The sequence below is a fragment of the Pelodiscus sinensis genome, chromosome 4, assembly GCF_049634645.1.
Source record: "Pelodiscus sinensis isolate JC-2024 chromosome 4, ASM4963464v1, whole genome shotgun sequence".
Classification (NCBI taxonomy): domain Eukaryota; kingdom Metazoa; phylum Chordata; order Testudines; family Trionychidae; genus Pelodiscus; species Pelodiscus sinensis.
Genome location: NC_134714.1, coordinates 43365080 through 43392907, shown reverse-complemented (window position 1 = coordinate 43392907; position 27828 = coordinate 43365080). Strand labels below are relative to the sequence as shown.

Below are 27828 nucleotides of genomic sequence, written 5' to 3'. Positions count from 1 at the left end.
TCTGTGCCAATCTAGACACACTTTTCCGCAAATGCTTTTAACGGAAAAGTTTTCCATTAAAAGCATTTGCGGAAAATCATGCTAGTCTAGATGTAGCCTACATGATTGTGATGGAAGGCAGGTATATTAGCCCCAGGTAAAACAAGTCCCTTTTCTGCAGGTAAGCTAGAAGGAGCTACTTCAGTGCAACCAAATCACCTGAAGCCAATAAGGAACTTGTTACAACCAATCAAGGCATACAGGCCAATTAAGATGCCTGGAGCCAATCAAGAATTTGTTGGAATCAATTAAAACAGGCTAATCAGGACTAGGTGGAGCCAATTAAAAACTAGCTAGTACTGGTTAAAAGGACTTCCTTTCAGTTCAGAGCACTCAAGGAGCTTGTAGAAATGCGTAGCTGGAGGTCTAGGCATTACAAATGCTGTCAGGTACCAGCAGGAAGGTTCTGTGATAACAATAAAAAAGGTGCTAGGGGAGGCTCTGGGGAAATGACCCAGGAAATCATAATTATCACAGCTGGTTCAGGATATATTGCAGATAGCTGGTATTCTCTGGGTTGGAACCTGGAGTAGGACTGGTTCCTGCCATTTCTCCAATTCCCTACTTGCCTCAGGAGAGTTGACCTGGAGAGTAAGACACACCAGAGGGGAAGGTATACTTTGGCAAGGGGTATGGCCTGTCCCTGATCCATTAGGAAGAGCAGCAGAGACTATGGGGACGGTTCTCCTCTCGTTGCCCCATGCTGGCCAATGAAGAAGGTGGTTAATTAAATAGCAAGTTTGAGGCCATGGAGAAAATGTCTGAACTGAAGGCAGTTGTGAGTCTCTGAGTCAAGCAGTCTGCCTGAAATCATGGGGCCCACGAAGGCAGAGAATGCACTCTCTCAGTGCCCATTTGTCAGACTGTTACCTTCTTGTTTTCTCAGTTGGCAGACTACACTCAAAAGCATGTCTAACTAAACATGTGAATCTAAGCCATGGTGACTATAGTGTATTCTGTAGCAGGCTATCTAGAACTGCACTGCCCTATGTGTTGGACTCTATCCATTTGTTTTTGTATTGAAAGAGAGGGTGTGTCTGTTTGACAGCACCTGACAGAAGTGATTGCATATCAAAGAACCTAGACCAGATGGACACATGCAGAACTAGTACCATTTGGATGGACTGCATGGATCTTGACCTGGCTGACAGTTGTATTTGGCAAAGGAAGGAAAAAGAGCTTTCTGGCATGATCACATCTTGTAATTCTCTAGCTAGCTGTAGTGCTCTATCTTCCCACTGAGAATGGGCCCAGGGTTTCTGGATGGGGGACAGATCTTGCAGTCACCCTAAGCTATGTTGCAGCTAGAGCAGAATTCTGAAATGACAATCTCTAACCTCTTAGCAAATAACACTCCTAGTCAGAAAATTCTATTTCCCCCCAAAATATTTATTTTTTACAATGGTTTTGAGATTAATAATTTTTTTAAAACCTTGGCTGGTGAGACCTGGGCTAGGTTCTTGTGCAAGAGAGATGCAGAATTCCCTAAGGCACCTCACACACCACAACAAACATGGAGGGGGAAAAGGGAGAGAGATAATCCAAGACTGGATGGTTCCAAATCTGGTACTCACAGGAGAAACAGTGCACACGCTAACCCAAAAACTATGTAGCAGGACCTCCAGGGAAGGGAGGGGACCCGCCTAAAAAGGAAATGCAGAACATCAAACCTTCTGTGAATGGAATCAGCGCACCCTCCCTTCCCCTCCTCTTCTCAAATCAGCCCATCCTGAGTACCTTGAATGTGGGGCTTGTGATTTGGGTTTAGCCTCAGTACTCAGGAGCTACAGAATGGACATGGTATAATTTGTGGGACTCCTGCATCCCAGCTCTGAGGCAGTAAGAGCCTAAGTGTGTGTCTCAGCTCCCCTTCTTGGTGATTTTTTTTTTAATAAATCTTGTTTGTTCCTTCATAAGGAAATCCTCATTCTTCAGGACAGAGGTTGGGCTAGGGTCCCAATATAGCTGGAACAGGAAGGACTGTCCCACCTCCCTTCCCCTTTCCTCCATGTTCATCATGCTTCTCATTCTAAACTATCCCCTGCCTCCAAACACAGTGCAGTTTCTCCATTCAGTGCCCCCTCACTTCCTACCAAATGTCCAGACATTCCGGAGTGTGTTGTCTTCATGTCATCAGAGTGCCTCTTGGAAAGAAGGTCACTGAACCACCCAGACAGAAAATAAATGTTTCCAAAGGGATCCCCAAAGTGGGTGATATGTCCTGAGCTGCATAGTTAGGAGTCCAGGTCTCAGTGTGCTCAAGTCTCTGGCCTCCTTGTTCCCTTCATGTTACTCTGGCAGCTGGCAAACAGGTGGTTACAGTTTTTCTCTCTCAGCTTTGATGGGGGCATGGTGCCTTTCAGCTGCACTTGCAGGATTTCACCACCATGTTGGAAAGCTGCTCCACTTTGGGGGTCCTCCCCACATAGTACAGGATGGTGAGGGGCTCCAGGTCTTGGGGGACACAGCAGGGGGAGGCAGATGCCTCAGGATTCAGCGTGTTGTACAGGCCCAGCACCTGTGGAAACAAACACACATGTAGGAACTTGGCTGGAAGTACATGAGGCTACTGGGGCTGTCCCATGATGCTTTTCTAGTCCAGTGGAATCAGCAGAGCTGGTCTCTAGGCATTTATATCACTCAACACAATAGTACTTGACTGACTGGCAGGGACACTTTCCAATAGGTTTGCCCCAAAATAGTGCCTGCATTGAAAGTTTCTAATCTGCCTAGTCCTGAATGAGCCTTCATTTATTGCCAACTCTATTTACTCTGTAGCTGATAATTGGAGCAAGTGGCCTATAGTAGGGATGTAATAGTGTAGTCAATTAACTGATAAACAAAAGCTTGCAGGTTAATGATATAGACTACATGCATTCCCCCTTACCCCCCACCAGTAATTTTTTTAGCAGGCTGGCCAGCAGCCCAGCTCAGCTCTGGCTCATGCTGGGTCTGCAACCTACCCCCGCTGTGGCTCTGCATTTAAAGTGTATTAGGAACTAGGCAGGCAGCCCAGCTCATGCCAGGTCTGGAAACTCAGCCCCCTCCCCCCTGCCCTGGACAAGGGCTGCTGCCATCCTGCACTGCTGCCTCTTTATCAGAGGCAGCAGCATGGGGTGACAGGCAGCTGGTCTGTGAGGGGAGTTGGTTTTTAAACAGGTTCCCCTGGTGGACAAGCTCCCGCCTGACTCCCAATGCTACTGCCTCTGTATAAGAGGTAGCAGTGCGGAATTGCAGGGGTCTCCTTGGGAATGGGCTGGTGCACACTGGCTGCCGGCCCCATCCCCGGGGACTATAGAATAGCTGAGTAACTGATAAAAATTCATGAGGTTAATCGACTATTCAATTAACTGATATTTAATCTATAGAGCGCAAATGCAGCCTGAGTAAAAACTAATCCATCTTCTCAGCTTTGTATTGGCATGGCTGATGGTGTAAAAACATATGCTTTTGACAAAGCAGGGTGTGACTAGCCTGGGGCCATGTTGTGCTGGGCTCCATAAAAAGCAGCTGAAAAAATCAGTCTTGCTGATTTCTGCCAAGTTCTCCAGATAGTACTGGATTTAATCCAGCCTTCTCAAGTATCCACCATTCCCCCCCAGCTTAGAACCATCCGTTGTCATTACAATATAGTATTAGAGCCAGAACAGAGTCCTGTGGGACCCCACTGGATTCCTCCTCTCAACTACTGATGATTATACACTCGAGTCACACAACTGTCTTTTAGCATTTGCCATGTTTCTCTCAAAGGTGGCTGCATTTCAGCAGTGGGTTACCTAGATTTACAAGGTGAAAATCTGCCTCTCACCTACCCCAGTCCAGTCCCATTGACTACACTGGAGTTGGCCCTATTTTAAATGAAAGTTTGGCCCATAGTCCTAGTATTCCTTGGGGTGCTGAATAATGCTATGGAAAATCCTATTTTATTATATAGATCCATAAAATCCACATTGTTTTAGCTTCCCTCTGGGACACCCTCCTCCCCATATCTCAAAATGCTGCATACCCCTGAGACAAGTGAAGCTGGCTCAAATTGATTATTTGTGAGCAGTCTTGTTTCTCATGGTATTTGCCCTTAGGAGCTGCTGACCAGCAGCCACTCTAACTGACCTAATTGTAATTAATTTTGTTGGTCACTAATTTCCTGCTTTTTCCATCTTCCTTCAAAAATAGGAACCAGACCAAATTCTCTTTGCATTTACACTGATTCAGCCCTGCTAACTTTGATAAAGCTGCCTAATAGAACATGGCCACCCTCCACATACACTGGTCTTTTGGGGTATCTTGGTCTCATCCCCGTGAAGCCATTGATTCTATCTGCCATGCCCTTTACCCTGCTGCCAGTATTTGTTCTCTAGTCATTTCCCCAGTTCCAGGATTCCCACTACTGTTAGCCCTACAGCTCTGTCAGGCTTTCCTGACGTGCATGTGCTCAATCAAGACAGCTGTAACCTGCTTCCTGCGATCCCTCCCCTGCCAACCCAACAGGATACTCAAAGCAACGATAGTTACCAGTGGTCTTTTTAGTGAAACTTGAAGCAAAGTAGCTAGTGAGCAATTCTGCCTTTTCTCTGTTCTGCTGCTGTCTCCATTCCCTGAGCAGACACAACCCCTGTATTTTGGTTTGTTTTGTTCCCTTTTGCAGGCTCAGTGGCCCTAACTTCACCATCCTCTTGCACACAGCCCCTGACACGTCTCCCTTTTCTTGTAGCTATTTAATCTTTGGGACTCTGCCTAGTCCCAACGTGATGTTCTAGTCAAGAACTGATCATGTCCTAGGGTCATCACGAGTGGATTACCCAGAAGGGTGACCCTAGAGGCATTAACCTTCTGCTTAGTGGGCTTCACTCCCAGCCCTAGACCCTTCCTCCATGAGGCCAATGGGTCATGCAGGTGTCCTGCAGTGAGGAAAGATGCCTCTGCCAAGAGGCAAATTCTCATGTAGCCACCTTCCCCCGTTTCATGCCATGGCCTTTGTGAATGGATTGGCTCCTCTCCACAATGCAGTAGTGGTGCAGGAGGTGGAATACATCGTCTAGTATCTACACACAAAGCCACTTCACCCATGCCGGGAATGCATAGCATTCACTTCATGCATCACTGGGGTATTAGGCAGCAGCTGTTTACACGTGCCCAGCAGTGTTCGGTGACTGTTTACAACAAAGTGCAAAAGAACCCTATATCCAGTGGAAACTGTAGGAGGAGCTTAGGAAAGCAGAATGTAATTACTGGAGTTGAAACTTGACACAAACATTTAGTGTTAAACCATCTATAACCCACCCACCACTGCCAAAAAAAGTCACAGCCATTAGACGCCCCATCAGTATCAAATGCCTGCCCTACCGTGCTGTGGGTGGTGTCTGCACTGCGGAGGTATGGGCAAGGGCCTGAGCAGAAGTTGGCGAAGTAGCCCTTAGGCTCATGGACCCATTTCCAACCCAGGTCCTGTCGGAAATCGATGTAGAGAGGACGCACGCAGCAGTTCTCCTCCAAGTTCCTGACACAAAATGTTGGCACAGAGTGAATCCAAGAAAATAGGAGAGACACCACATGACTCAAGGCCTTCACACCCCATTGAAAAAATAAATCTTTTGAGCAGAGGGAGCTATTGTCTCCATGCCTGCTCTGACTGTGTGGCTGGGGTCCTGTGCTAGTAGCAAGTATGTCTGGGAGAAACAGAGTTTTATGTGACCAAGCTGCATGGCTACAACAAGCAGAGCCGGGAGTAGAAAAAGAAGAGGTAGTCTGCCAATATGGGAGTGCTAACGTCCTCCCACCAATGCATGTAGGCAAGGGGAAGAGCCTGGATACATATGCCAATTTCTTTTAAAAGCAGAAGTGGAACATCAGAAACAAACCATAATGCCCAAGAGTAGGCAACACCCTGCTCAGCAATCTCCAAAATAGCTATCAAAAAACCCAGCCTTGGTTGGGTGACACAGTACGTCCCAGCTCAGACTGATCGCTCACATGTGTCCTGCAGGAGAGAGTTCAAGTTCCCATCGGTCACACTCAATGGCTAGGAGCTCAGCTGCAGTAGTGGGGCCGCTTTTCTGATCTGTGTCAGGTTCTCCTAGAACCCCAAACATCTTGGAGTTCTTGTTCTGGGAAGAAGGAGCAGCACAGTTCTGCCCTTAAGAGGGCTGGGTAAGTACACTATTCACAAATATCTGAGGACCTTGCAGGAAGCTTCCAGATATTTCCATGCCATCTGGCAGAAGAAACCGCAGCCAACCCAGCACAGGTGATCCTGTTGCTGCTTGATGGATGGGGCAGAATAATATCAGGAGTAGACATGGTCCTTGCTTACCGGAAGCAGTAATTAGTATCCAGGGCTCGTTTCTTCCTTTGGCCTCCCAGAGCTGGACTCTCAAGCCGATGTGGGGGTAGCATCATCAAAATCAGATGAGGGTTGTGAAGGTCCTTCTGCTTCTTCAGCCGGCCCAAGTCCCCACGCCCATAGTCATCCTCACTGTCAATGCCTGAGAACAGAAAAAGGAGTCCTTCTGAAAAGGTTTGCCTTAAAGCAGAAATAGGGAGTGTATGGATCAAGGAAGGTGTGGAGAGAGACCCCAGACGACCTTTCAGCAGCCTAGACAGGACTGTGCAATGCTTGCTTCCACTCCTAATCTAAAGAGAAAGGGATCAATTTCCGTTACATTGACTCCTGGACTTCTTCCCAGACTGCTCCCAAACTGGACCCCTGACTTGACCTGGGTGAATATGGTTGCCAATGGCCTGAAACAGAGGCTTGCAAACCACTTGTTTTACTGTTTGCAAACTGCTGGTGGGGCTGTTAATCAGTCCCCCTCTCTTTTGGCTTCAGTCCCAGGACAGGCAGAAAGATGAATGGTTTAATGATGTCAGATCACTGGCACTCCTCAGAAATAGCCTCGGAAATGGAGATGGTGGGGGCTAATGGCTACAGCCCAGGGCTGAGAGCCAAGAGATTCCTAGTTCTTAACCCAGCCAAGCCACTGTCTCTCTCTCTGCCACCTCAGGCAGGATGTCCGACTCCTGGTGCTTCAGCCACCCGATCTGAAAACCAGAGCGAAAAACAGAATCTCACCAGAGTCAAGCTTCCCAGAGAGGTTACAGCACAAAATTACCTCTTTCTGCACACACACACATACACTCATGCACTTACCTGAAACACCCACATCTAAACACTGTATTCATACATTAAAACAATCCACATGCAAGCCCATATCTATACGGGGTTCCATTGGTATAAATATTTGAACATTCAGATAAAGATGGAGGTTCAGTTCTTCTTGGCAACTGCTCCATGCTCCCCTCTCCCATGAAGTTTCTCCAACCCTTGTCACCTTTGAACTTGACCTCCAGCACTTCGTGATAGGTCTCCAAGATGTCCCCATTGGGCTGAAAAGTGTGACATGGACAATGGATGCTGATCTCCAGACCCAGGTTGGATTCTGCAGAGGAAGAGGTGACTCCATGAGAAACTCATTCTAGTGATAAGAACTATCCTCCAACTTATGAAGAGAGCCCAGCAAGGCCCGAAACCCTATAGCTCCTAGTTTCTGAGCTCAGCTCAGGGGCTGTTGGATGACATGGGAGGTAGGAACCAGCTATCAGCTTAAAAAAAAAGGAATGAGAAGGCTTCACTTGTACCAATAGTCATGCCCTTCTTAAAGGGAATCTTCTACTGAAGGGAGCAGAGCATTTATGGCTAAGTTTCTAAAGCAGAGGTGGCCAACCTGTTACAGATGAAGAATCAAAACAGTGGTGGATACAGTGCAAAGAGCCAAGGGAAAGAAGTTGTTGAGCAAAAAAACCCAAGAAAAGCTGCCCCTTTCAGAGCTGTGTGTGGCCCAAGCAGGCTTCCATTGGCTGCAGCATCAGATCTCACTGCGCCAAGCAGTGCCCTACCCAAACGAGGAAAAAGGGTCAGAGCAGGAGACCATGAGAAGAGCCGCGGGTGCAGACGCCACAATTTTTCCTTTGAAGAGCCGCATGCAGCTTGCGAGCGGCAGGTTGGCCACCCCTGTTCTAATGTACTCAGAACATAACAGCATCTGTTGTCTTCAGTAGGTGGTACTGGAAACTGAACCCTTTTTGTTCAAAGCTGGCCCTAAGTTTCTGTGTTAAGTCAGTATTTTCTATCACAGCTCCATTGATAGGCCTTCATCTACTGCTGGAGGAAGAGACCTGAAGGCAAGTGACTATGACATGAATAAGTGTTTTACTGGGAGTTTTTTGCCCAGCTCTGATCAGCATGGTGACAGCAGCAGCCTCCTGTTTCTCTTGAATTTTCATCTAAGTCACATAGATTTTCCTTAGGTTACATGTTTCTTTGTATTATGAAGAACTTCCTTAGACCTGCCATACAAGAGAGGTTCTCATGGCAGCAGGAATCTGACACAAAGTTCTTACAGAAACCCCTAGTCTATATCTTTGGGTGCATGGAAATGGCTATCTATGGTATTTCTAAGGTGCCCGTCACCTTGATCTGTAAGCACCATCCACAACATTGTGACACCTTTCATTGCACAGTATCAGCCAGCATGACTGCCCAAAGCTAAGTGATTCAGGCATTGAACTCAGGCCATTAAGGACAGAAGTTGGACTGCTTTAAAATAGGAGCCAACAAACTCATGGCTTATTCTTCCTGAGACTGGCTTCATGCCAAGTGCCTGCATTCCAGCTTTTAGTGACACCCAGGTTCCAGCTGTGAGGATAATTCATCTGTGACTCAGGGTACCTGTGTTCAGCTATGAGGAGCACTGTGTGCTGGCTCTGCTGAATGATGCAGCAAGAGGTAAAACTATTGCTATGTTCTCAGCCACAGCCATACGTGCCAGACAAATGAATTACACTAGAAGCCTCTGGTAGTCCCTCATCTTTACCTCTGGATTCTTGGTCCCACATTGTTTGCAGTTCTAAGGGAGGTCAACCTTTTGAAAAGGGGGAACCCTCACACAGTTCTCATGTCCTGTACAGACAGGAAACTGCAGGGAGGGATAAGCAGCTGAAGGAGCAAGGAGAAGCACACCAGGGCAGCTCCTTGTGAGCAGTCTCATCACAAACTGGGCAGAACTGCTTTTGCTGAAACCTCACTGCTTTAGACTAACAAAAAAACAGAACTATGTAGCACTTTAAAGACTAACAAGATGGTTTATTAGGTGATGAGCTTTCGTGGGCCAGACCCACTTCCTCAGTTTTTTGATCTGAGGAAGTGGGTCTGGCCCACGAAAGCTCATCACCTAATAAACCATCTTGTTAGTCTTTAAAGTGCTACATAGTCCTGTTTTTTGTTTCAGCTACACCAGACTAACACGGCTACATTTCTATCACTGCTTTAGACTAGACTGAGAGAATTACCCTTTGCTAGAAGAAGAGGAGGTTCTTCTCTGAACATTATCTGAGGGAACCAGACCCTCCACCCAGGCCCTCCTGGAACAGCAAGACCCCTACCTCTGCGCAGGAGCCACTCGCGAACTGTCTCTGTGACATCGAAGGACAACCACTCTGCAGAGCCCCTAGTTTGCACATTCCTGCCACTGAGGTAGCGCTGCTTTGCTATGTGTTCATCAGGCCGAAGGATCTGTTTTGGGAGGAGACACAAAGGGAGTCAGCAAAGTGCAGCATGGCTAAGGAGCAGAGACACTGCACATTCTCTGTTCCCCCACCACAGAGAAGTTTGCTGTGAACTTATCCAGAAAGAGTGTGCCAGGGAGAGAGAGAATGGCCCTGCCTTTCCTTCAGGAACACTTTGGCACCAGTGAGAATGATACGTACTCTCTAAGCCCCAACTGAAGTGTTGCATGGGACCTTCACAAAGCATCCTGTTCTAAAAGGACTGGCCAGACCTTGTGATGTGTCCCAGTGGCAGGGTGCTACCCTGGGCTGTGGGAAAGCCAGGATCAATTCCTGCTCTCACCAGTATCCTGTGTGACCTTGGGCATGTCCTTTAGTTGCTCTGTGCCTCAGTTCCATTTGTGAAATGAGAATAAAAGCATTCTCAGAATACTGTGGTGATAGAGGCTACATAAGTATAATAAATATGGAAGTAACTCCAGTGTGGCATAGAACACTGGAATATGGTAGCAGATTAAAGGGGCAGCTGAATTTGTGCACATGCCCCCAGAAGGCAGACCAGAATTTGGTGGCAGAACCAGCACTGAAACGGGGGTGGAAAGGGGTGATCTCACCATCACCTAAGCCTTCAGCAGCAGAACTATACACATAGCAAGGCCTCCAAGGGAGCATTTCCTTTGGTTCCCATCCTGGATTTACTTGGGCTTCAGCTTTCATCAAACTGCAATATGGCAAAGCAGGACTTGGGGGACATCTTATATCTGACCCACAAAACTACAGCCAGTCCTAGTCTAGAGCCTGCAGCAAGGGAGCCCCTAGAAGGCACCAAGCTGACAGTCTTTAATTTCTACTGTAGTCATTGGATCTGCCTTGTGAGCTGTGCCTCTCCTCTGCTGTGTCCTGTCTTTGGTTGGCCCTGCCTGCCTCACCCCTCACACTTGCTCACTCATTCTCACAATTTTGCTGCTGAAAGCAAGGGGCAAAAGGCAGCCAGTGCAAATGTTTCCCCTGTCAGTGATTCACACTGACAAGGGCAGGGCATTCCTCTGCCTGGATAAGCGCTGACTGGGCCGTGCCCCACACAGGAACAGGTGGAGGGGGTGAAGGTTAGAGACAAGGGAGTTTGTTCTTTCTTCCCATGTCTACTCCTCCAATAAAGATAGAAACCTGTGGGAGAGGGCAGCATACCAAGATATCCTTGGTATCTGAGAGTGAGTGAGTGAGCAGGAAAAGGGGCAGTAAAGACCAAGGGAAGAGAAGGACTGTGACGGGGTAGCCCCGCCCCTCCCGGAAGCCGCCGGGGCGCCGCGACCGCGGGGGAAAGGACCCCCCTCCGGCGCGGCGGGCATAGCCGTCCGTACCCCCCGAGTGGGGGGGCCGGCGCACCAGCCGGGTTACGAGCCGGGGCCGGCAGACGGCGCGGACAAGGGGCGGGGGGAGGAGGTCGCAGAAGTGACATCACGGGGAGGCCGGCCCGAGGGAGGGCCGGAGGCTGATGAGGGGGGTGACGTCACCTGCCTGCAACCGGCGGGCAGTTCAAAAGGTCGCATTGGACCAGCAAGCAGGGGGGACGCCGAGGAGACAGATCCACCCCGGGAGCGAGCGGAAGGACTCAGGTACTGGAGACCCTGGGCGGGACCGGAGTGGAGGCCCGCGGGGTGAAGTGATTTAACTTGGGGGAAGAAGTGGCCCAGGGCGGGCACGTGGACCCTGAGAGCGGGGGAGTTTAGGGTTCTCGACCCCCCCCGCTAGGTGGGGATTCTTTCCCTGACCTTAGGGCCCTGGGTCGGGGTCCGGAGCGAGGGCGGGCCCGGACCCTCTTCCCCCAACCGGCCGAGCTGAGCGGAGCAAAGCCGGGCGCACACGGCCGCCAACGGCCATAAGGACTAAGGGGGGCGGACGTAAGCCCCTCCCCCGGGGTGAAAACCCCTACAAGAACTTATAAAGGTCAGAGACAGGTAGCTGTTTGTACCAGGGAAATTGAGGTTTGTGCCATCTTCCTGCCTTTGCCCATCCCACTTCTGTTTTGTCCTGACAGCAGCAGCCAAGCTTCCCTCTCACCCTGTCCCCCCTGGCATTTGGATTTGGGAGAGATCCACTCACCTGGAAGAGCTCGATACGCTGCTCGCTGCGTTTGGAGCTTGGGTTGGGCACTCGCAGCACTCGGAACTCAGCCCGAAACAGATTGGTGCTGTTCTTCTCTGCTGAGGATACGTTGAAGCGGAACACGTTGGAGGTGATGCCTTTGGGGCAAATGCCCAACTCATCTAGGAGACAGAGAGGGAGGCTAAGAGCAGAGGGCAAAGTAGGAGGGCATAAGCCAGTGAGGGGCAACCTAGGCTAATGAAGGACTTCACGAGTAACCTTTCTTCATCTCAGTAGGCTGCAAGATTGTCTACCCAAGACAGTCTCCCTGATAGGGTAGCTTTGCTAACTGTGCTTCAGTCCCTAGGATTTCCGGGGTGTGACACTTGAACTGTAATAGTCCTTTGATTGGCTCCAGCTAGAGACCAGGGCTCTCAGAATGGTGTGTGCTCACTGCACATACGTGTCACTTTTGTAATACTGGTGGGGAAAAAAACTACATGGACAAAAACTAGCAGAATTTGGCAACCCTGTGTATGGGAGGTGATAAACAAATTGTCTTGTGGGCCACCCAGAGAACCCCAATGGGACACAGGCCTAGGCAGAACACTATAGCTAACCCTGTGAACAACAGTAGATTGGCAAGAGGCATTGTGAACAAAGCCTTCCATTCTGTCTTCTTTACACTGCAGCCTGCCTGTCCCAGATGAAGTGAACCAGGGGTAAATTCTCCACCCAAACCTTCTTTAAGCCAGACATTTTTCAGAAAAGTTTTCCTGCTGATGCTACCATTGTTTCAGCGTCACCAGCAACAACACTAGAGGGCCTCAGGCAGACCAATCACCCGCATTTTGAATTCATGTCATCTAACCCATCTCCAGGCACATCTAATCAACACAGGTTTAAAATGCCACTGACCATACAATCCTCATCTGCACGAACACTCACAGGCTATGTCTACACTGGCATGATCTTGTGCCAGAGCTATGCAAATGAGGCTAAGAGTGGAATATCACCAAGCCTCATTTGCATATCTAATGAGCCGCCATTTTTGCGGAAGAGGCTCTTGTGCAAGAAAGATCTGTACAATGCTGTTATTCCTGAAAAAAATCAGCGCAACGGCATTGCGCAAGAGGGTTTTTCTTGCGCAAGAAGGGGCAGTGTAGACAGCTCCTTCTGGCGCAAGAGCCTCTTCTGCAAAAATGGCGGCTCAGATATGCAAATGAGGCTCAGCAATAGTCCATGCTTAGCCTCATTTGCATAGCTCTGGTGCAAGATCACGCCAGTGTAGACATAGCCACACTGTTGTTGCTACTAGGAAAGTTGAACAGCATTTATCTGGAGTAGACGAGGCTCCACTAAAGGCAAGCAAGTACCTCTGGCTTTACACCACTATATCTGAGCAAAGGACCTGGCCCAGTTGTCTCTGAATCTTAGTTTCACAAAGTTCTCCTTTGGAAAAAACTACTTGATGTCATTGTCTCCTGGAATGCAAATTGGCCAAAGAACACACAGCATGAGGCAAGGGTCGGGGGGAAGATTGGGAAGGGGTGTTGTCTAATGGGTACTGTAGGGCAGTGGTCCCCAACCTTTTGGGGCGATTGGGCGCCCAGGGGCGGGGCCACTCATGTGCTGGGCATCCGGGGGCATGGCTGCTCATGCGCCGTGCGCCCAGGACAGGGGCTGCCAACGTGCCCTGCGCCAGCACCACACATGGGCCACACACCTGGGGCAGGGGCTGCCCATGTGCCGCAGGGGCCGCCCATGTGCCATGGGGGCGGGGCCGGCCCAGGTGATTCGGCGGGCACCGCGTTGGAGACCACTGCTGTAGGGCTTAGCATTAGGGCTAGTCTTCACTGATTGATTGGACGAAGGACTGACATCCAATACTAGCCACAAACACCAGCAAGGACAGAGAAATAATCCCGAAGGACCCAGAGCGATTAGACAAATGAACTGGAAATAACAGAAGGAGGCAGCCTGCTGGGGAAAAATGCTCAGAACCCAGATAGCCAACAGGAAGGAAGGGGAGGGGCCTGGAGAATGGATGCAGTTTGAGGCGGAAGAGAGGTCCCACAGAATGAGCCTCCACTCACCTAATGGAGTCCACTGCTTCTGTTCTCCCACTCCCCTTTCTTCTGCCCGGATTCCTCCTCTGCCCCAGGCTTACCTGAGAGTGCAGCTCCCTGAGCCAGGGCTTCCAACTTTCTAATCACACAAAACTGGATGCCCTTGCCCCACCTCTTGTTGAGGTCCTGACCTGCCCCATTTCTGGGGCTCTGCCCTCCACACTCTCCATCCACCATCTCGTTCTTGCTTGCTCACCCCCACCCTCACTTTCATTGGGCTGGGGAGGGGGTTGGAGGTGACGGCTGACTAGGGGTGTGGGCTCTGGGGTGGGGCCAGAGATGAGGGGTTTGTGGTGCAGAAGGGGGCTTAGGGCTGGCTGGGGCAGGAGCATGGGCTCTGGGAGTTTGTGTGCAGGGGTCAGTTACTACTGGAGCAGGGGGTTCAGGGCCCATGCTCCATCCAGGCAGCACATACCTCATGCAGCTCCCAGTTGACCATGCAGTAAGGCTAAGGCAGGTTCCCTGCCTGCCCTGGCTCCACATTGCTCCCAGAAGTAGCTGGATGTCCAGCCTCTAGATGGAGGTGTGGTTGGGGTCTCTGCTGTGTTGTGGTTACTGGCTAATAGGAGTCATGGAGCTGGTGCTGGGGATCTGAGCATTGCGTGAAGTTTCCCTGATTGTCACTCTGCCAAGGGTCCAGAGGAATATGCTGACTGCTTCGGAGAGCTGTGTGGAGCCAGAGCAGACACGGAGCCTGCTTTAGCCCTGCTGTCCCATCAACCTGACTTTTTACATTCTGGTCAGCAGTACTGTCCAGAGCCCTAGATTCCTTTCTAACTGGGTGTTCTGGTCAAAAACAGATTCCTGGCAAACCTACTCTGAGCTCCTGATTCACTTTCAGCCTAGGTAGAAAGCAGCCCTCATGACTTGCACCTTTAAAGCCAGCATCACCCTGGCCCCTTCAGTCTCTGCTCCTCTCTGCCCCCATATGCCAGTTTACGGCTAACTGCACAGAGCATGCAGCTTCTCATGTGCTGCAGACCCAGCACTGTATGGGCAGCCATAGTGAAGTTCTCAGCACTGCTCTATTGTGTCATTTGATGTCATATTTTTGTTGGTCTTAAGAACCCATGTTCCTTCTACAGGCCCAGCATGTGATAGACAGGAGGCCCTGCTAATCCTGAAAGACCCTGGTCTCAGCCACTTCTCTTCACTGCACCAGCAGCTTCCAAAGGAACAATGTGTCAGGCTCCAAAGAGAGCTAATGTAGAACCCAGGCCTTGGGGGAGACAAACCTATCCACAAATGAAGATAAATTCCCAGGGCCAAATTCTGCACAGCACACCATTGGTTCAATCCACACTCACTCCAATGAAGGCAAAGGCCTTTCTCTTGATTTGCACTCAGACTTTGGAGCAGAAGTATAAAACTTCATGGAGATTCACCCCCTGGACTCACTTGGAATGACTTGACAATCTGAAAGCAGATACCTTTGATAGTAGAAGATATGATATATAAGGCATGTTCTTCAAAGTGCTTCCCTTTCCAACCAGTGTAAGCTCAGCTTTCCCTGAGTCAGTAGTAGCCAGCTGCTCTTATCCAAGTGCTAAATTCAGGAACAGGCTGAGAGAGCCAGGAGGTGACACTGTTTGTGTTTGATATAAAGGAGAATAATATGAGGGAGAGGACTGAGCCTGGTGGGACTCTAGTTGAGGGCTTTGGATGTAGAGGGATAATTGGCCAAAGGACCCAGTGGGTTTGATATAATTGTACCCCTTTCTCAAGATGGCCTGTGTTTTGTGGCACGAGACCAAGCTAGGTCACTGACTGGCAAATGTGAGTCCTCCATTCTGAGGCCATCCAGTCAGCACTCAAAATAAAACTCAGTCACCTGAATCTTAGAAGACTCTGAATCTCTGGAGCAGAAGGATGTGGATGAGCAGGAGAAGGATTATTTTTTAAGGTTGGTTCTTGCAGGTTTTGTCTCCAGGTTTATGTGTTTGGAGAGACAATGGCATCCTTCTGTTCCTTAATGAGTCTCACCAGGCACATTCTAATATAGCAGAGCCTACACACAGGCCCATGAGTTGGCAGGGCATTTGGCTGCTGCTCCCTCGCCCCATATGCCCTCTGACCCCCCTCTCTTTTATCCCCTTGAATTCCTGTCTGAAGTGCAGATACAGGTAGCTTACACACTGGAACCAGCCATCTGTGTATGTGAAGGGAAACACAGAAGACTTCATGCCTCCAACATCTGCCTCGCTCCTCCTTTCCCCAAGTAATTGTTGGTCTTTCTGGTTGTGTGTCTCCGCTGCTCTCCAGAACAGGCTGCTTGCCTCAGTGTGAGAGGTGGGTGACTCACTTGCCTCTTGTTAATTGTGGCATGTGGGTGTGAGTGTGGGTTAGGCTCTGACAGTGGGATAATAGTGGTTAGGGACTCCCAGCAGGTTACTTGGTGTGGATGGCACAAGTGGAAAGAGCTGGGCACAGGATGATAGTGGCACCACCAGGCCTTTAGAAATGAATTAGGAGACTCTTTAAAGAAATGGGCTACATCTATACTGTAGACTTCTTGCAGAAAAGTATATGGAAATGAAGCACGGTGTAGAATGTCGCCATGCTTCATTTGCATAAGTAATGAGCAGCCGTTTTTGCGCAAGAGGCTTTTGCGGAAAAATGAGAAATGAATATGGCTCCTTTTTGCGCAAAACCCCCCTTTGAGGAAGAACGGCTCTTGTGCAAGAGGGGGTTTTTGTGCAAAAAGGAGACGTCTACACGGCTCGTTTTGCGTAAAAGCCTCTTGCGCAAAAACAGCTGCTCTTTACTTATGCAATTGCAGCGAGGCAATATTCCATGCCGTGCTTCATTTGCATATGCTTTTCCGTGAGAAGGCTACAGTATAGACGTAGCCATGGTGTTCAGCACGTACTCCCCTGCACTGCTTGCAAAGCTGGGGAGAGGACGGGAACAGAGATGCCATTCATCCAAACACAAGCAGTCCAGACTACTTGAAACAGAACACAATGCTTTCTAGAAATGTGAAACCTTTTCCTCCCTCTGAGTTACCTTGAGCAAGGGCCACCTTCCCCTGCAGTGTTCTAGTGCCTGGAATAGCATAGCAAAAAGCTGATCATGTATACGGCCAACAGCCAACGATTCTAACATAACCAGGCTCACCCAGCACCAAGCTCCCTTCTAGACTTTCCCCATTGTCAACTTGGTGTTCTGGAGAAAGATGAGGTCTCCAAGTCAGTGAGTTGTTTAACTGATGGTTTGGAGGTAGGGCAGTTTTGAGCATGTGTATGTGTGCAACTTGTCTGTTTAAGCCCTTAAGATTTCTCATTGAAGTTAGACTGAGTTATGGCTCAGAATTTACTTTCAGATCACCACCTGAGCATGGCAGTGTCAGGGGAAAGTTGATCATTAGCCACTTTTCAAGACATAGGGCCAAATTCAACCCTGGTATGAGTGGATAAAACTCCATTGACTTCAGTGGGAATGTGGCTGCTTCTTCCAGGGCTAGATTTGACACACTGTCTCCCACATCAACTCAGTTTCTAAGATGTCTCTCCCCTGGAAAACGTACTGGCCCTTCCCAGAAATTCAGTCCAAACAGCACTTTGAACCCAGTGTTCAGTCATAATCTGGGCACTCCGGATATGGATTGGGAAGGTTAATTAATTGTAGTGCTAATCATAACAAGAGACTAGGAGAAGCAGAACCTTGTAGTGATGGCAGACTTTAAATACCCAGACAACTGTTGGAAGAGAGTAACATGGCAAAACACAACATTTCCAATAAGTTCTTAGAGTATCTGAATTATGGTACAACTGCAAACTATCCTGATTCAAAGGAAAGATAGGAAGAATAGTAAGAGTTCAATATGGATGTATCAGGAACTCTTTAATGACCCGAAATAAAAACCTGTGAGGAAAGGCTGAAAGAACTGGATATGTTTTAGTCATGAGAAAAGAAGACAGGGGCACAGGATAACATCCTGTTTATAAGTTAAGGGCTGTTATAAAGTGGATGGGGCTTAATCCAAAGCAAGGGAGATAAAAGTTGGATATTACTAGATATCTGGGTCAGGTTAATAAAGAAGGTTGTAGCATCCCCATCATTAGATGTTTGAAAAATAGGTTAGAGAAACACCTGTCAGAGATGGTCTGTGTTCAGTTGGTCCAGCTGTGAGAGCAGGGGACCAGACTTGATGACTTTTCGAGGTCCCTTCCAGCCCTGCATTTCTATGTTTTTGTATCAGAGGGGTAACCGTGTTAGTCTGAATCTGCAAAAGCGACGAGGAGTCCTGTGGCACCTTATAGACTAACTGAAGTGTAGGAGCATAAGCTTTCGTGGGCAAAGACCCACTTCGTCAGACATGCATCTGACGAAGTGGGTCTCTGCCCACGAAAGCTTATGCTCCTACACTTCAGTTAGTCTATAAGGTGCCACAGGACTCCTCGTCGTATGTTTTTGTTGTGACTAATAAGAGTCTGGCAGAGAGTGGCCTGGGGATGTGGCAACTTACCCCCTCACCTCTTCTAATGCACCTCATGCCTGACATGTACTACCCCTGGCTCTTCCACTCCTGCTCTGCCTCTGCCAAAGTGAGCCAGTGCACCTCAAATACCAGCCTGCAGCTTCCTCTTATCTTTTCGCACACTGTGCCTGCATTTTAAACCGGCTCCTTCTTTCCTGGTACCAACCATCCTCTCCTTTCACCTCACCTTACCCTGCAATGCTCCGCTGTGGTGCTGAAACCATTTTCATACCCAGAATAATTTCTCTATAGTGGGGGGTCTAATTTAAACTGTAAGCTCCTCAGGGCAGAGATCTGGCCTACCAACATGTTTGCAGAGTACCACTTATGGCACTATGGTAATATATAAATACCCATTGTTGCCCTTATTCCAGTTCATCATAGTAAGAATAAAATAAACATGGCTGCAATCTGAAACTGCCAACACAATGCAGCTCCTCCATAACACAGCACCAGGAACCTCCATCACCAAAACTGCATCCCCAATGCAATACTACAGCATCAAGGAACACCCTGGCTACATCTAGACTGGCATGATTTTCCACAAATGCTTTTAACGGAAAAGATTTCCGTTAAAAGCATTTGCGGAAAAGAGTGTCTAGATTGGCACGGACACTTTTCCGCAAAAGCACTGATTTGCGCAAGAGGGCTTTTGCCCGAACGGGAGCAGCATAGTATTTCTGCAAGAAGCACTGATTTCAGACAGTGGAAGTCAGTGTTCTTGCGGAAATTCAAGTGGCCAGTGTAGACAGCTGGCAAGTTTTTCCGCAAAAGCAGCTGATTTTGCAGAAAAACTTGCCAGTCTAGACATAACCCCTGTGTTGGGACATCACTGCATGTCTTCCATTGTATTCCAGAACTGAGGAATCTCCAGCACTGACTGAAGGGATTGCTCAGTCCCAACATCCATTCAGCTCCCACATCTGCAATCTGCTCGGGATTGGTGTCTGCTCAGTCTCTAGGTCTGTATCTGAACCTGAATCTGGTTAGTGTCTGCATCTGTATCTGCTCAACATCTGCTCTGCACTTGCTCCACATCTGTTTTTCAGTATCTCCTTGGTGTGTGTGTGTCCCATTGAGATCTCCTCTGCATCTACTTTGGTGTCTGCTCTGCACCTGCTCAGCATCTATGTGATCCTCTGCTCATTATCTGTCCCCTCAGTATCTGTTTCTCCTGAGCGTCTCTCCAGTATCTGCTCAGCATCTGAGTCTCCTCTGCATTTATGCAGTGTCTTATCATTGTGTGTGTCTCCTTAGTATCTGAGTTTCCTCAGCATCTCCTCTGTCTTCCCTTAGTGGCTGTACCTCTCCACATCTCCATGTCTGCCTTCCTCTGTACATGTATCTTTGTCTTCTCTGCATCTGACTACATTCTGCAGAGTAAATGAGCCAAATCCATTCCTACTGCAACCACTGAAGCCAGCAGAGTTTTGCCACAGATTAATATGGCCCAGCACTGGGACTATGTTTTCCGCATGCAGACACGCTTTTATTTCTGCTACTAATCCTTTAGGGTGAATTCAGCCTACAAGCCCCAAACTCTTTCCTCCTCATCGCCTCCGCTCACCATCTTTTTTCTTTCTTCTCTCTCCTCCAGTCGGGTGTATGTGTCTCCTCCCTTCCCATCTTCTTCAGGATATCAGGGCTTCAAACATTGGCTGGGCTTGCTATTCCTTGGCTAGAGTCTAGGCTGATGTTATTCCAAGACACTGAAAGCCCATCCCTTGCCTGCCGCTTGCCAATGCTCAAACTCCTCCACCTGCTGGAGGCTGCTCTCCAGCCAGCACTTGGCCATTTAAAAAAAATTGTTTTTAAAATTCATCTTTAGGTTTTTTTCAGACCCCTCCCACTCACACTGCTTATCTCCAGGCTCCCCTATACACTCTACATACCACCCCCACACCTATGGCTCTCTAGTGTTGTCTTCACTCTATTCCCCCAACATACACACTTGCTGCCCCAATAAACAATAATTTCAGCGTCCATGAGGACACCTTATGGTATGAAGGCAGCATGAGGCTATTCCCAGACTCTGGGGTTCTCGTCTGTGCAGTCTCTCAGCATTTGCCAGATTTCTTTCATTCCTACTGTGCTTTGAAAATCTTTGTTGTAATCATGTGATTCACATACACTGAACATATATGTTCAAAGGCATGCAAAAGCACATATACATCTCACAACTTCCCTATATGAGCAAATACACATGCCAAGAAACACTGCACACTGAAACGCATGGACTCTTCCCAACCATGTACAAACCTCCATGAAGATATGAAAACATATTACTCCCACTCAGCTATACCCCAAGACACAGAAACAAATGTCTCATATGTCACTCCAGCCTCACATAGGGCTGAAACACACGTAGTCTTATCTCACTGGTAAAAAATGTAGATACATAAACAGACGCACTGGCACTCACACATGTGCACACACATACTTGGACAAACATGTGCGCACACATTCACATATAAAATACATGCACATGTGCGCAGACACAGACAGACAATGCATAATATAGAATGTGCACATGCAAAAATAGACCTGTGTGTACACATTCACTTTTGTACAGAAAGCTACACAACTAGCTGTACATACACACCCACACATAAGCATTGTCAGGCACACACTTTACAGCAATGTGGCCTAGATCAATCACCTAAAAAAAGACAACAAAAGAGTTGCTATTTTTTTTCTTTGCTAGAAGTGGATGGGAAAGCAGACGTGTCCACAGTTACTAGACACCTGCCTCAGAATGGCTATCAGAATCTGTGAATGCTCCTGCCAGGAAACTTCATCCCTTCCAGAGGGAAGTGCAAAGTATTCCTCCTGCATTCCCCCTCCCCTGTCCCAGTAGAAGGCACTGCTGTCCCTTCCTTCTTGCTCCCCACCCTAGGCAGCCTTGCCTCTGGGCTTCATGCACTATGCACCTCCTGCTCAGTTTTGGGTCCCTCCCAGGATGACGCCCTGAAAGCCATGCACAGGAGCAGAGGATGATGGGGAACTTACTGTGCTCGGGAAGACCCTGGATCAGATCAAATTTGTGGATTTCCTTGGCGTAATATTCGGACTCGGTGCTGTCCTGAAAGCAGCTCTCCTCCTTCTCCTCCTCCATCTCCTCCAGCAGCTCCCGGGTGCTGTTATACAGGGCCAGAATCTGGTAGGGCACATGAGTTGGTCCTACCGTCTCGGGGGGGCTCGTGAGCCTCAACTTACTCAGAATCTGCCCCCTGATGGCCTCCACCCTCTTCTTCTTGATGTGGTCGAGTTCTAGGGTGGTGCAAGAGGAGAGCGAGAGACTGACGGTGGCAAAGCTCAGCAGGCACAGGACCACCAGCGCCCGTTGCAAGTGCATCTTCATGTGCGAGAGTAAAGAGGGAGCCACAACGAGGGGACACCCCAGAGGAAGCGCAAGTGGGCTAAGGAGACTAGGCAGGGCTTTCGGTACAGCCTCCCCAGATCCTGCAGACTGAGGCTTGGCACGAAGGTGCATGAACTCACTGTGCAGTGAGCGATTCAGGACTTCCAGGAAGCGCTGGCAACACTTAGGAAGGAGAAACAGGCTCTGTGCCGCGGCGAGCCGGGATCTTTCTCCATGTGTCCAAGCAGGACCCGCTGAGCCAGGGCTCCAGACAGACCAGGGCAGGGGAGGGCGCCTCCGCACGAAGCCAGGAACAACCGCAGAGAGGCTGGAGCTCGACTGTGCCGCGGGGCAGTCTCGCAGCTCCAGAGGCAGGTCCCCTGGAGCAGCGACCTCCTGCGCCCGTGTCAGGCAGCCCCCCGGGGACGGGCAGGCGCAGGCTCCGCACACTTGTTGCGGGCATGCACTATCCACGCGCGCCCCTTAGTTCACAGCCCCTCGCGGGGCAGGACGGGGTTTGTCATTCGCGGCCGCTTGGCTCCATTGGCGCTGCGAGGAATTAAGCGACGGCCGCGCTGCACATCCCTCCGGCGTCTCCGCGGGGTCCAGGTAGGAGCCTGGGGTAGCTCAGCGCTGCCCCTCGCCTCGCTTTGCGGGCGGTATCCCCACGCGCAGCCGGAGCCCCGTGCGCGCCTGTCCTTTTCGCTCGCCCTCTCTGGCCCCCGGCCCCCTCGCTCCCTCACACACTGACTCTCTATTCCGCTCGGCTGAAATTTTATACCTCCCTCCCATGACGTCTGCGGGCCTGCAGGAGGGTGGGGGAGGGACCTGCCGGCCCAGCGTTCACATTCAACCCGGGTTTAATGCGTTGCACAGGCGCGAGGGGAGGGGGGCAAATCCCAGGCTCGGCCTCTCGCCCGGCTGTCTGGCTCGGGCCGGTGTCCCACCTCCCTAGGGGGGAGGGTCGGTGCTTTGCCCCCAGTCTCCCCTCTGCACCGTCCCGCTCGCGCCCCTTCTCCTGCCACTTCCCACTTTTTGCTCCCCAGCCCTGGTTTGACCGCGTTCTTCCCCGCCGCCCCGCTGAGCAGCGCCTCCCTCCCCCTGGGCCCCGCCCGCGGGGTGATCCTGGGGGACGAAGCCCACTGCCGGGCTGGCGGGTTCCGAAATGGGACGTGGGCACGTGCCTGGGCCCGCAACAAGACCCTGCTGCACCGCGTTCGGGGCCGGGGGGAGACTCAGCGCACGGGCCCCGCGCGGCTTTAATCGTGGTCCGGGGCAGCTCTGCGGGCCGGCTCGGAACGCGCTCCCGGGGCCGGGAAGTCAGGGTGGGGCTTTCGGGAAAGCCAATGGCGCTCTCTGGCGGGGAGCACAGGCCGGTGGCGCGGCTCCTAGGCAGCCGCTCACCCCCGCCGTTCCCAGCCTGAGCTCCTTGCAGCCCTCGCTGGTGGTCCGCAGAGAGCTGGCGGGTGACTTGAGGCTGGCGCCTCCGCTGATTTCCAGCTGCTAAATTGCATTAAAAGAAGCTAAAAATACATGACATACTTTGCTGATGTGATTTTTCCATGTGAGCAATTGCTGGAGCTGCTGGAGCGATGGGATACAGCAGGGAAGGGGAAGGGATATGAGGGACCGGGGTGGTGGAGGTGAGGGATGGCATGGCTGGGCAGGTAATGGCAAATAGGATTGGGGCAAGGGATTCAAGAGCCAGCAACAGAGTCTGGGAGAGGGGGAGCTAGAAAGTGGATCCAAGCAGTGGATAGGATGTGGAAAGGGGGGCAATTTTTATGGGTGGGCTGGATAAAGCCTTACTTAGATTCAGAAGGCATGGACAAGTAGGGGAACTAAGTATTCTACATGCCCATATGGCCCCCCTCACCATAGTGTGTCAGCACCCCACAATCTTTCATGTATTATCCTGTGAAGTTGGGAAGTACCACTATCACTGTTTTGGAAGGGGAACTGAAGCACAGAGAGTCTTTGGGTATGTCTACACTGCAAAAAATCCCCACAACAGCGAATCTCAGGACCCTGGTCAACTGACTTAGGTTTGCTATGGGACTAAAATAATGTCAGGACATTTCCACCAGAGGAGGAGCCCTGGCTCTGAGACCCTCCACCTTTGTTCAGGTTTCAAGAGCCCATGCTCCAGGGCAAACAGCAATCTCTGTACTGCTATTTTTAGCCCCTTAGCACCAATCCCATGACCCAAATCAGTTGGTTTGGGCTCTGTGAGACCTGTTGCTTCAGGGTTTGGGATTTTTTGAAAAGTGTAGACATACCCTATATGACTTGTCCAAAATCACACAGGAAGTTTGTGGCACAGCAGGGCATTTACCTGTCTCCCAAATCCTAGGCTAGCAACCTGCCCACAGAATTATTCTTCTCTGTGCTTAGCTCTTTTATAGCTTTTCATCCCAAGATCTCAAAGTCTTTTTACATAGCAGGTCAGTGCCATTAAAAGTAATTCTTGAAGACTCGGCCTACCCCTTCCTACCTGTGGCTCATGAAGCCAGACACAGGCAGCCTGGATCACAGCAAGGAGCAGTTCAACAACAGGCTGAGAAAGTGCAGAATGGTGCTAGAATATGCTTTTGGACTTTTAAAGGGAAGGTTTTGAAGTTTTTTACTAGGTTAGATCTCAGCAAAAGCAACATTCCCATTGTTATAGCAGCCTGCTGTGTGCTCCATAATACCTGTGAAAGTAAGGAGGAAAGCTTTATGCAGGGTGGGGGCCTGAGGGGCCTGACACTAGGGAAATAAGGAGCATGCATTGTGTATCGGAGAAGCTTTGAAAAACAGCTTTGTGAATGGCCAGACAATGATATGACAGTCATGTGCATTGCTCTTAAGTGTGCTTGCCTGTAAATCCTGTAACCTCTCTTCCAGGCAACAAAAGCAATAAAGATACTGTTGTTGAGACATAATGTGTTTTTATTTAGTGAACACAAGGAAGAAGGGACAGAAACGGAGTTCAGGGCAGGAGCTTGGGCACGGTGTGTGAGACATGGGAAAGCAGCATATTACAAACCCCCTTGGTGGTATAGATTCAGTGTTTAGAAAATCTACTTAATGTAGTTAAGTTCAACCTAAACTTCTAGGCTACGTCTACACTAACCACCCACTCTTGTGCAAGAAGATTTACAGTACGGCATGGTAAGAGAGGGCTTCTTGCGCAAGAGCTACGCTCTTTTTTTACAAGTGTAAGCCTTCTTGCACAACAGCGCTTGTGCAAGAGGGCAGTATGGATGCACGGCAGGGGTTTCTTGTGCAAGAAAGCCCTATAGCCAAAATGGCCATCAGAGCTTCCTTGCGCAAGAGAGTGTCCACACTGCCATGGATGCTCTTGCGCAAAAGCACATCTCACACATGGCAGTGTGGACATGTTCTTGCACAATACTTCTTGCACAAGAACCTACCAGTGTAGACATAGCCCTAGTGTAGACCAGGCCTAAGGTTAAAGGAATGGTGAAGCAGTATTGGGCTAAAAGGGCCCTACCCCTGAACAGCTCTCGGAGATGCTCCATATGGCGGACTTACTTAAAGAGAGCTCTGACAGTCAAGTGAGGATGACAGAAAGTGACAGACTGCCCGCAAGAAGACAAATAGGCTGTATGTGCTGAGGCAGAATCAGCCACTGGGGGAAGAGCCAGCCTTGTAAGGCTTGGCTGGTAGACTGCACCTTAACCCCCCACATCTCTTCCTGATTGGGGGAGCAACTGGTCTCTGACAATAACAGTAACGTTATTTCGGAATAACATCTCAGAAGAGTGCATCTACACTGCAAGACATTATTTTGAAATAATGTCGAGCTGGAGGACTTCTTACTCTGACTCATGGTAATCCCCATTTCACAAGGAGTAAGGGAAGTCAAAGGGAGAGTGTTCTTCCTTCAACTTCCTACTGTGTAGACAGCACCAAGAGCTGAATTAAGCTATTTTGACTTCAGCTATGCAATTGACTTAGCTGAAGTTGCGTAACTTAATGTGAGTTTTGCCCTGCTGTGTAGATGTACCCAGAGAGAGAGAGAGATGGGAAATCTCCAGATGAGATTCTAATTACTGAGCTTTACAAACTTAAGTTGCAGCTGCAAGACACAGCTTAGTTTTAAGTAGGAAAATGAGACTTGTGATCTACACGCTGGAACCAGACAACTCAAGCATTTACTTTAGTCAGAAAGGCAAGCTAAAATTCAATTTGCTAGTCAAGACAGAACAGGCTTTGTAGCAGAATAAACTATAATGTGAGTATCTGCTGCTGCTGCAAAACACAACCTGATGTTTTGGAGGGAGGTGACTTCTCTCTAATGCTTGCAATTACACACTTAGTTGCCACTGCCAGAAGCAGGCAGTTTAATCTGTAAATAGTCCTTGACTCTCAAACTATTTAAAACACATTTTTATTAAAAAACGACATACACAGAGCCTTGGTGCTTGTTAAAAACCAACAGCATTACTTAACAGAAAGTACTACTGAAGGCCATAGTTTGCATGATACAAAAGGTGTATGCTGAGGACTATGGAAAAACTTAGACATACACACATTTTCCAGAATTTTTGGAAAAACAAATAGCCTTGGCTCTCCTGTCACAAGGAGTCAACATTTTGAATCATTTGCAGGAAGCATGAGAAGCTTGCTGACAAGGGCATGCCTCCTGTATGTTAGTACAGAATTGATTTTTAGGAGCCTCTTTAAAGAAGAGGGATTGGAATTGCTCATTTATGAGCATAAATTTCTATCTACTTAGTATTAGTGAAACCTGGTGGGAAGATTCACATGATCAGAATGTTAAAATCAATAAGCAGAAGAGAAAGTGTGTAAAAAAACTCTATGTAAAAAATTGACAACCTGTTTCTGAGTCATTGACAACTTGGAAGCAAATGATATTGAATGCTTATGGACCCAATGTCCTAACAGATAAAACCAAAATAGGGTACTAGTTGGTGTAGGGATGACCCATACTTGCTCATCGTGGAGAGGGGCACAATTAAAGGTTCGGCCACCCCCGGAACAGCTCAAGTCACACCCCTCCCCAGGCAGGCAAACTCCTCTTCCCCTCAGTCTCCCTTCCCAGAAAGCAGAGTCCCTACCCTACAGTTCCCAGCTGTTGCACTTGCTTTCGCCTCTGCGTTAACGTTGACTACAAACCACCAAATTACACTAGAGATGAGGATGACCAGCTCTTGAAGCATCTATCTATAATGTGTAGGAGGGAAAAGCTGTGTTAGGTTGAAGTCACTCAAGCTGCTGTTATATGCTAGACACCTAGATGTCTTATGCTGCCATTACTAAAACATGCTCCAAATTTCTAAATATTACAGATAACAAATTCTTAACTAAAGAAAACATGGTCTCCGATAGAGGATTATTCTATATTAGACCTCACCTTGTGAGATAAAGAGGAACTGATCACAGAACTAAATATTAGTGGGTACAAGTGATCATAACTTCATCACTTTTGTTATGTGCAAACAAGAATAAAGTACAAACTAGTAATAGATGTATTTGTGCTTTAAAATGCCCAATTTCTCAAAACTGAAAAAGTCAAATCAATGGGAAAAGTTTAAACAGAAAAAATATGAATGATAATTGTGAACTGTTTAAGAATATTTTACTGCATGCTCCAAAAGTCCCAATCACACAGTCAAGAAGTAAGGCTACACTGATTAACAGTCTGGGTTGGAGAAAAGAGAATTTGATAATGATTAATATAAATTAGAAGCTAGAAATTATAGAAAATTGAAGAGGAAGCAAATGCGCACATGGCGAAAACACTGGCTAGCAAACACAAGGACAATAAAGAGTTTTTAAAAGTCTACTAGTGGGCTGTGCCCTGTGCTCGCTATGCTCGCCAACCTCCCTTTGGCCATTTTCACTTTCGCAGCCAGCCAAAGAGCATGAGAGCATGATGACATTCTGTGTCTCAGCAGGAAAAACTTTTATATAGAGAGAGAGATTAGGTACAAAAGGAATACTAACAATGGCATTGCTCCATTACTACACGGAAATGTTAGACCTATCAATAATAATGCAGAAGAAGCAGAAATATTAAATAAATATTTCTCTTTTGTATTTGCAAAAAAGCCAGATGATGTGTTCATATTGATATCAGTTCAGGGTTCAACAAATCAGTGTATCTACTCACCTGTAGCAAGTAGATTTCAGCCAGTCACCCT

General features: G+C 48.7%; 2 protein-coding genes across 2 annotated transcripts in view; one reads left to right on the top strand and one right to left on the bottom strand.

Annotated features, from left to right (window-relative positions):
- Positions 1–1407: 1407 nt before the first annotated feature.
- On the bottom strand, positions 1408–21787 carry TGFB3 (transforming growth factor beta 3). Its single transcript, XM_006117777.4, has 7 exons — positions 21304–21787; positions 11704–11867; positions 9478–9607; positions 7368–7475; positions 6350–6521; positions 5383–5536; positions 1408–2557 (listed from the first exon to the last, which is right to left on the bottom strand). Exons 1-7 carry the CDS (start codon positions 21785–21787, stop codon positions 2399–2401), a joined length of 1371 nt encoding a protein of 456 aa, XP_006117839.1. The 3' UTR covers positions 1408–2398.
- Positions 21788–22134: 347 nt separating this feature from the next.
- IFT43 (intraflagellar transport 43) overlaps positions 22135–27828 on the top strand; it is an 85108-nt gene continuing 79414 nt past the window's right edge. Inside the window, exon 1 of the mRNA XM_075926854.1 lies at positions 22135–22264. The gene's annotated coding sequence lies outside the window, so the exon portion shown is untranslated. The remainder of the gene's footprint in view (positions 22265–27828) is intronic.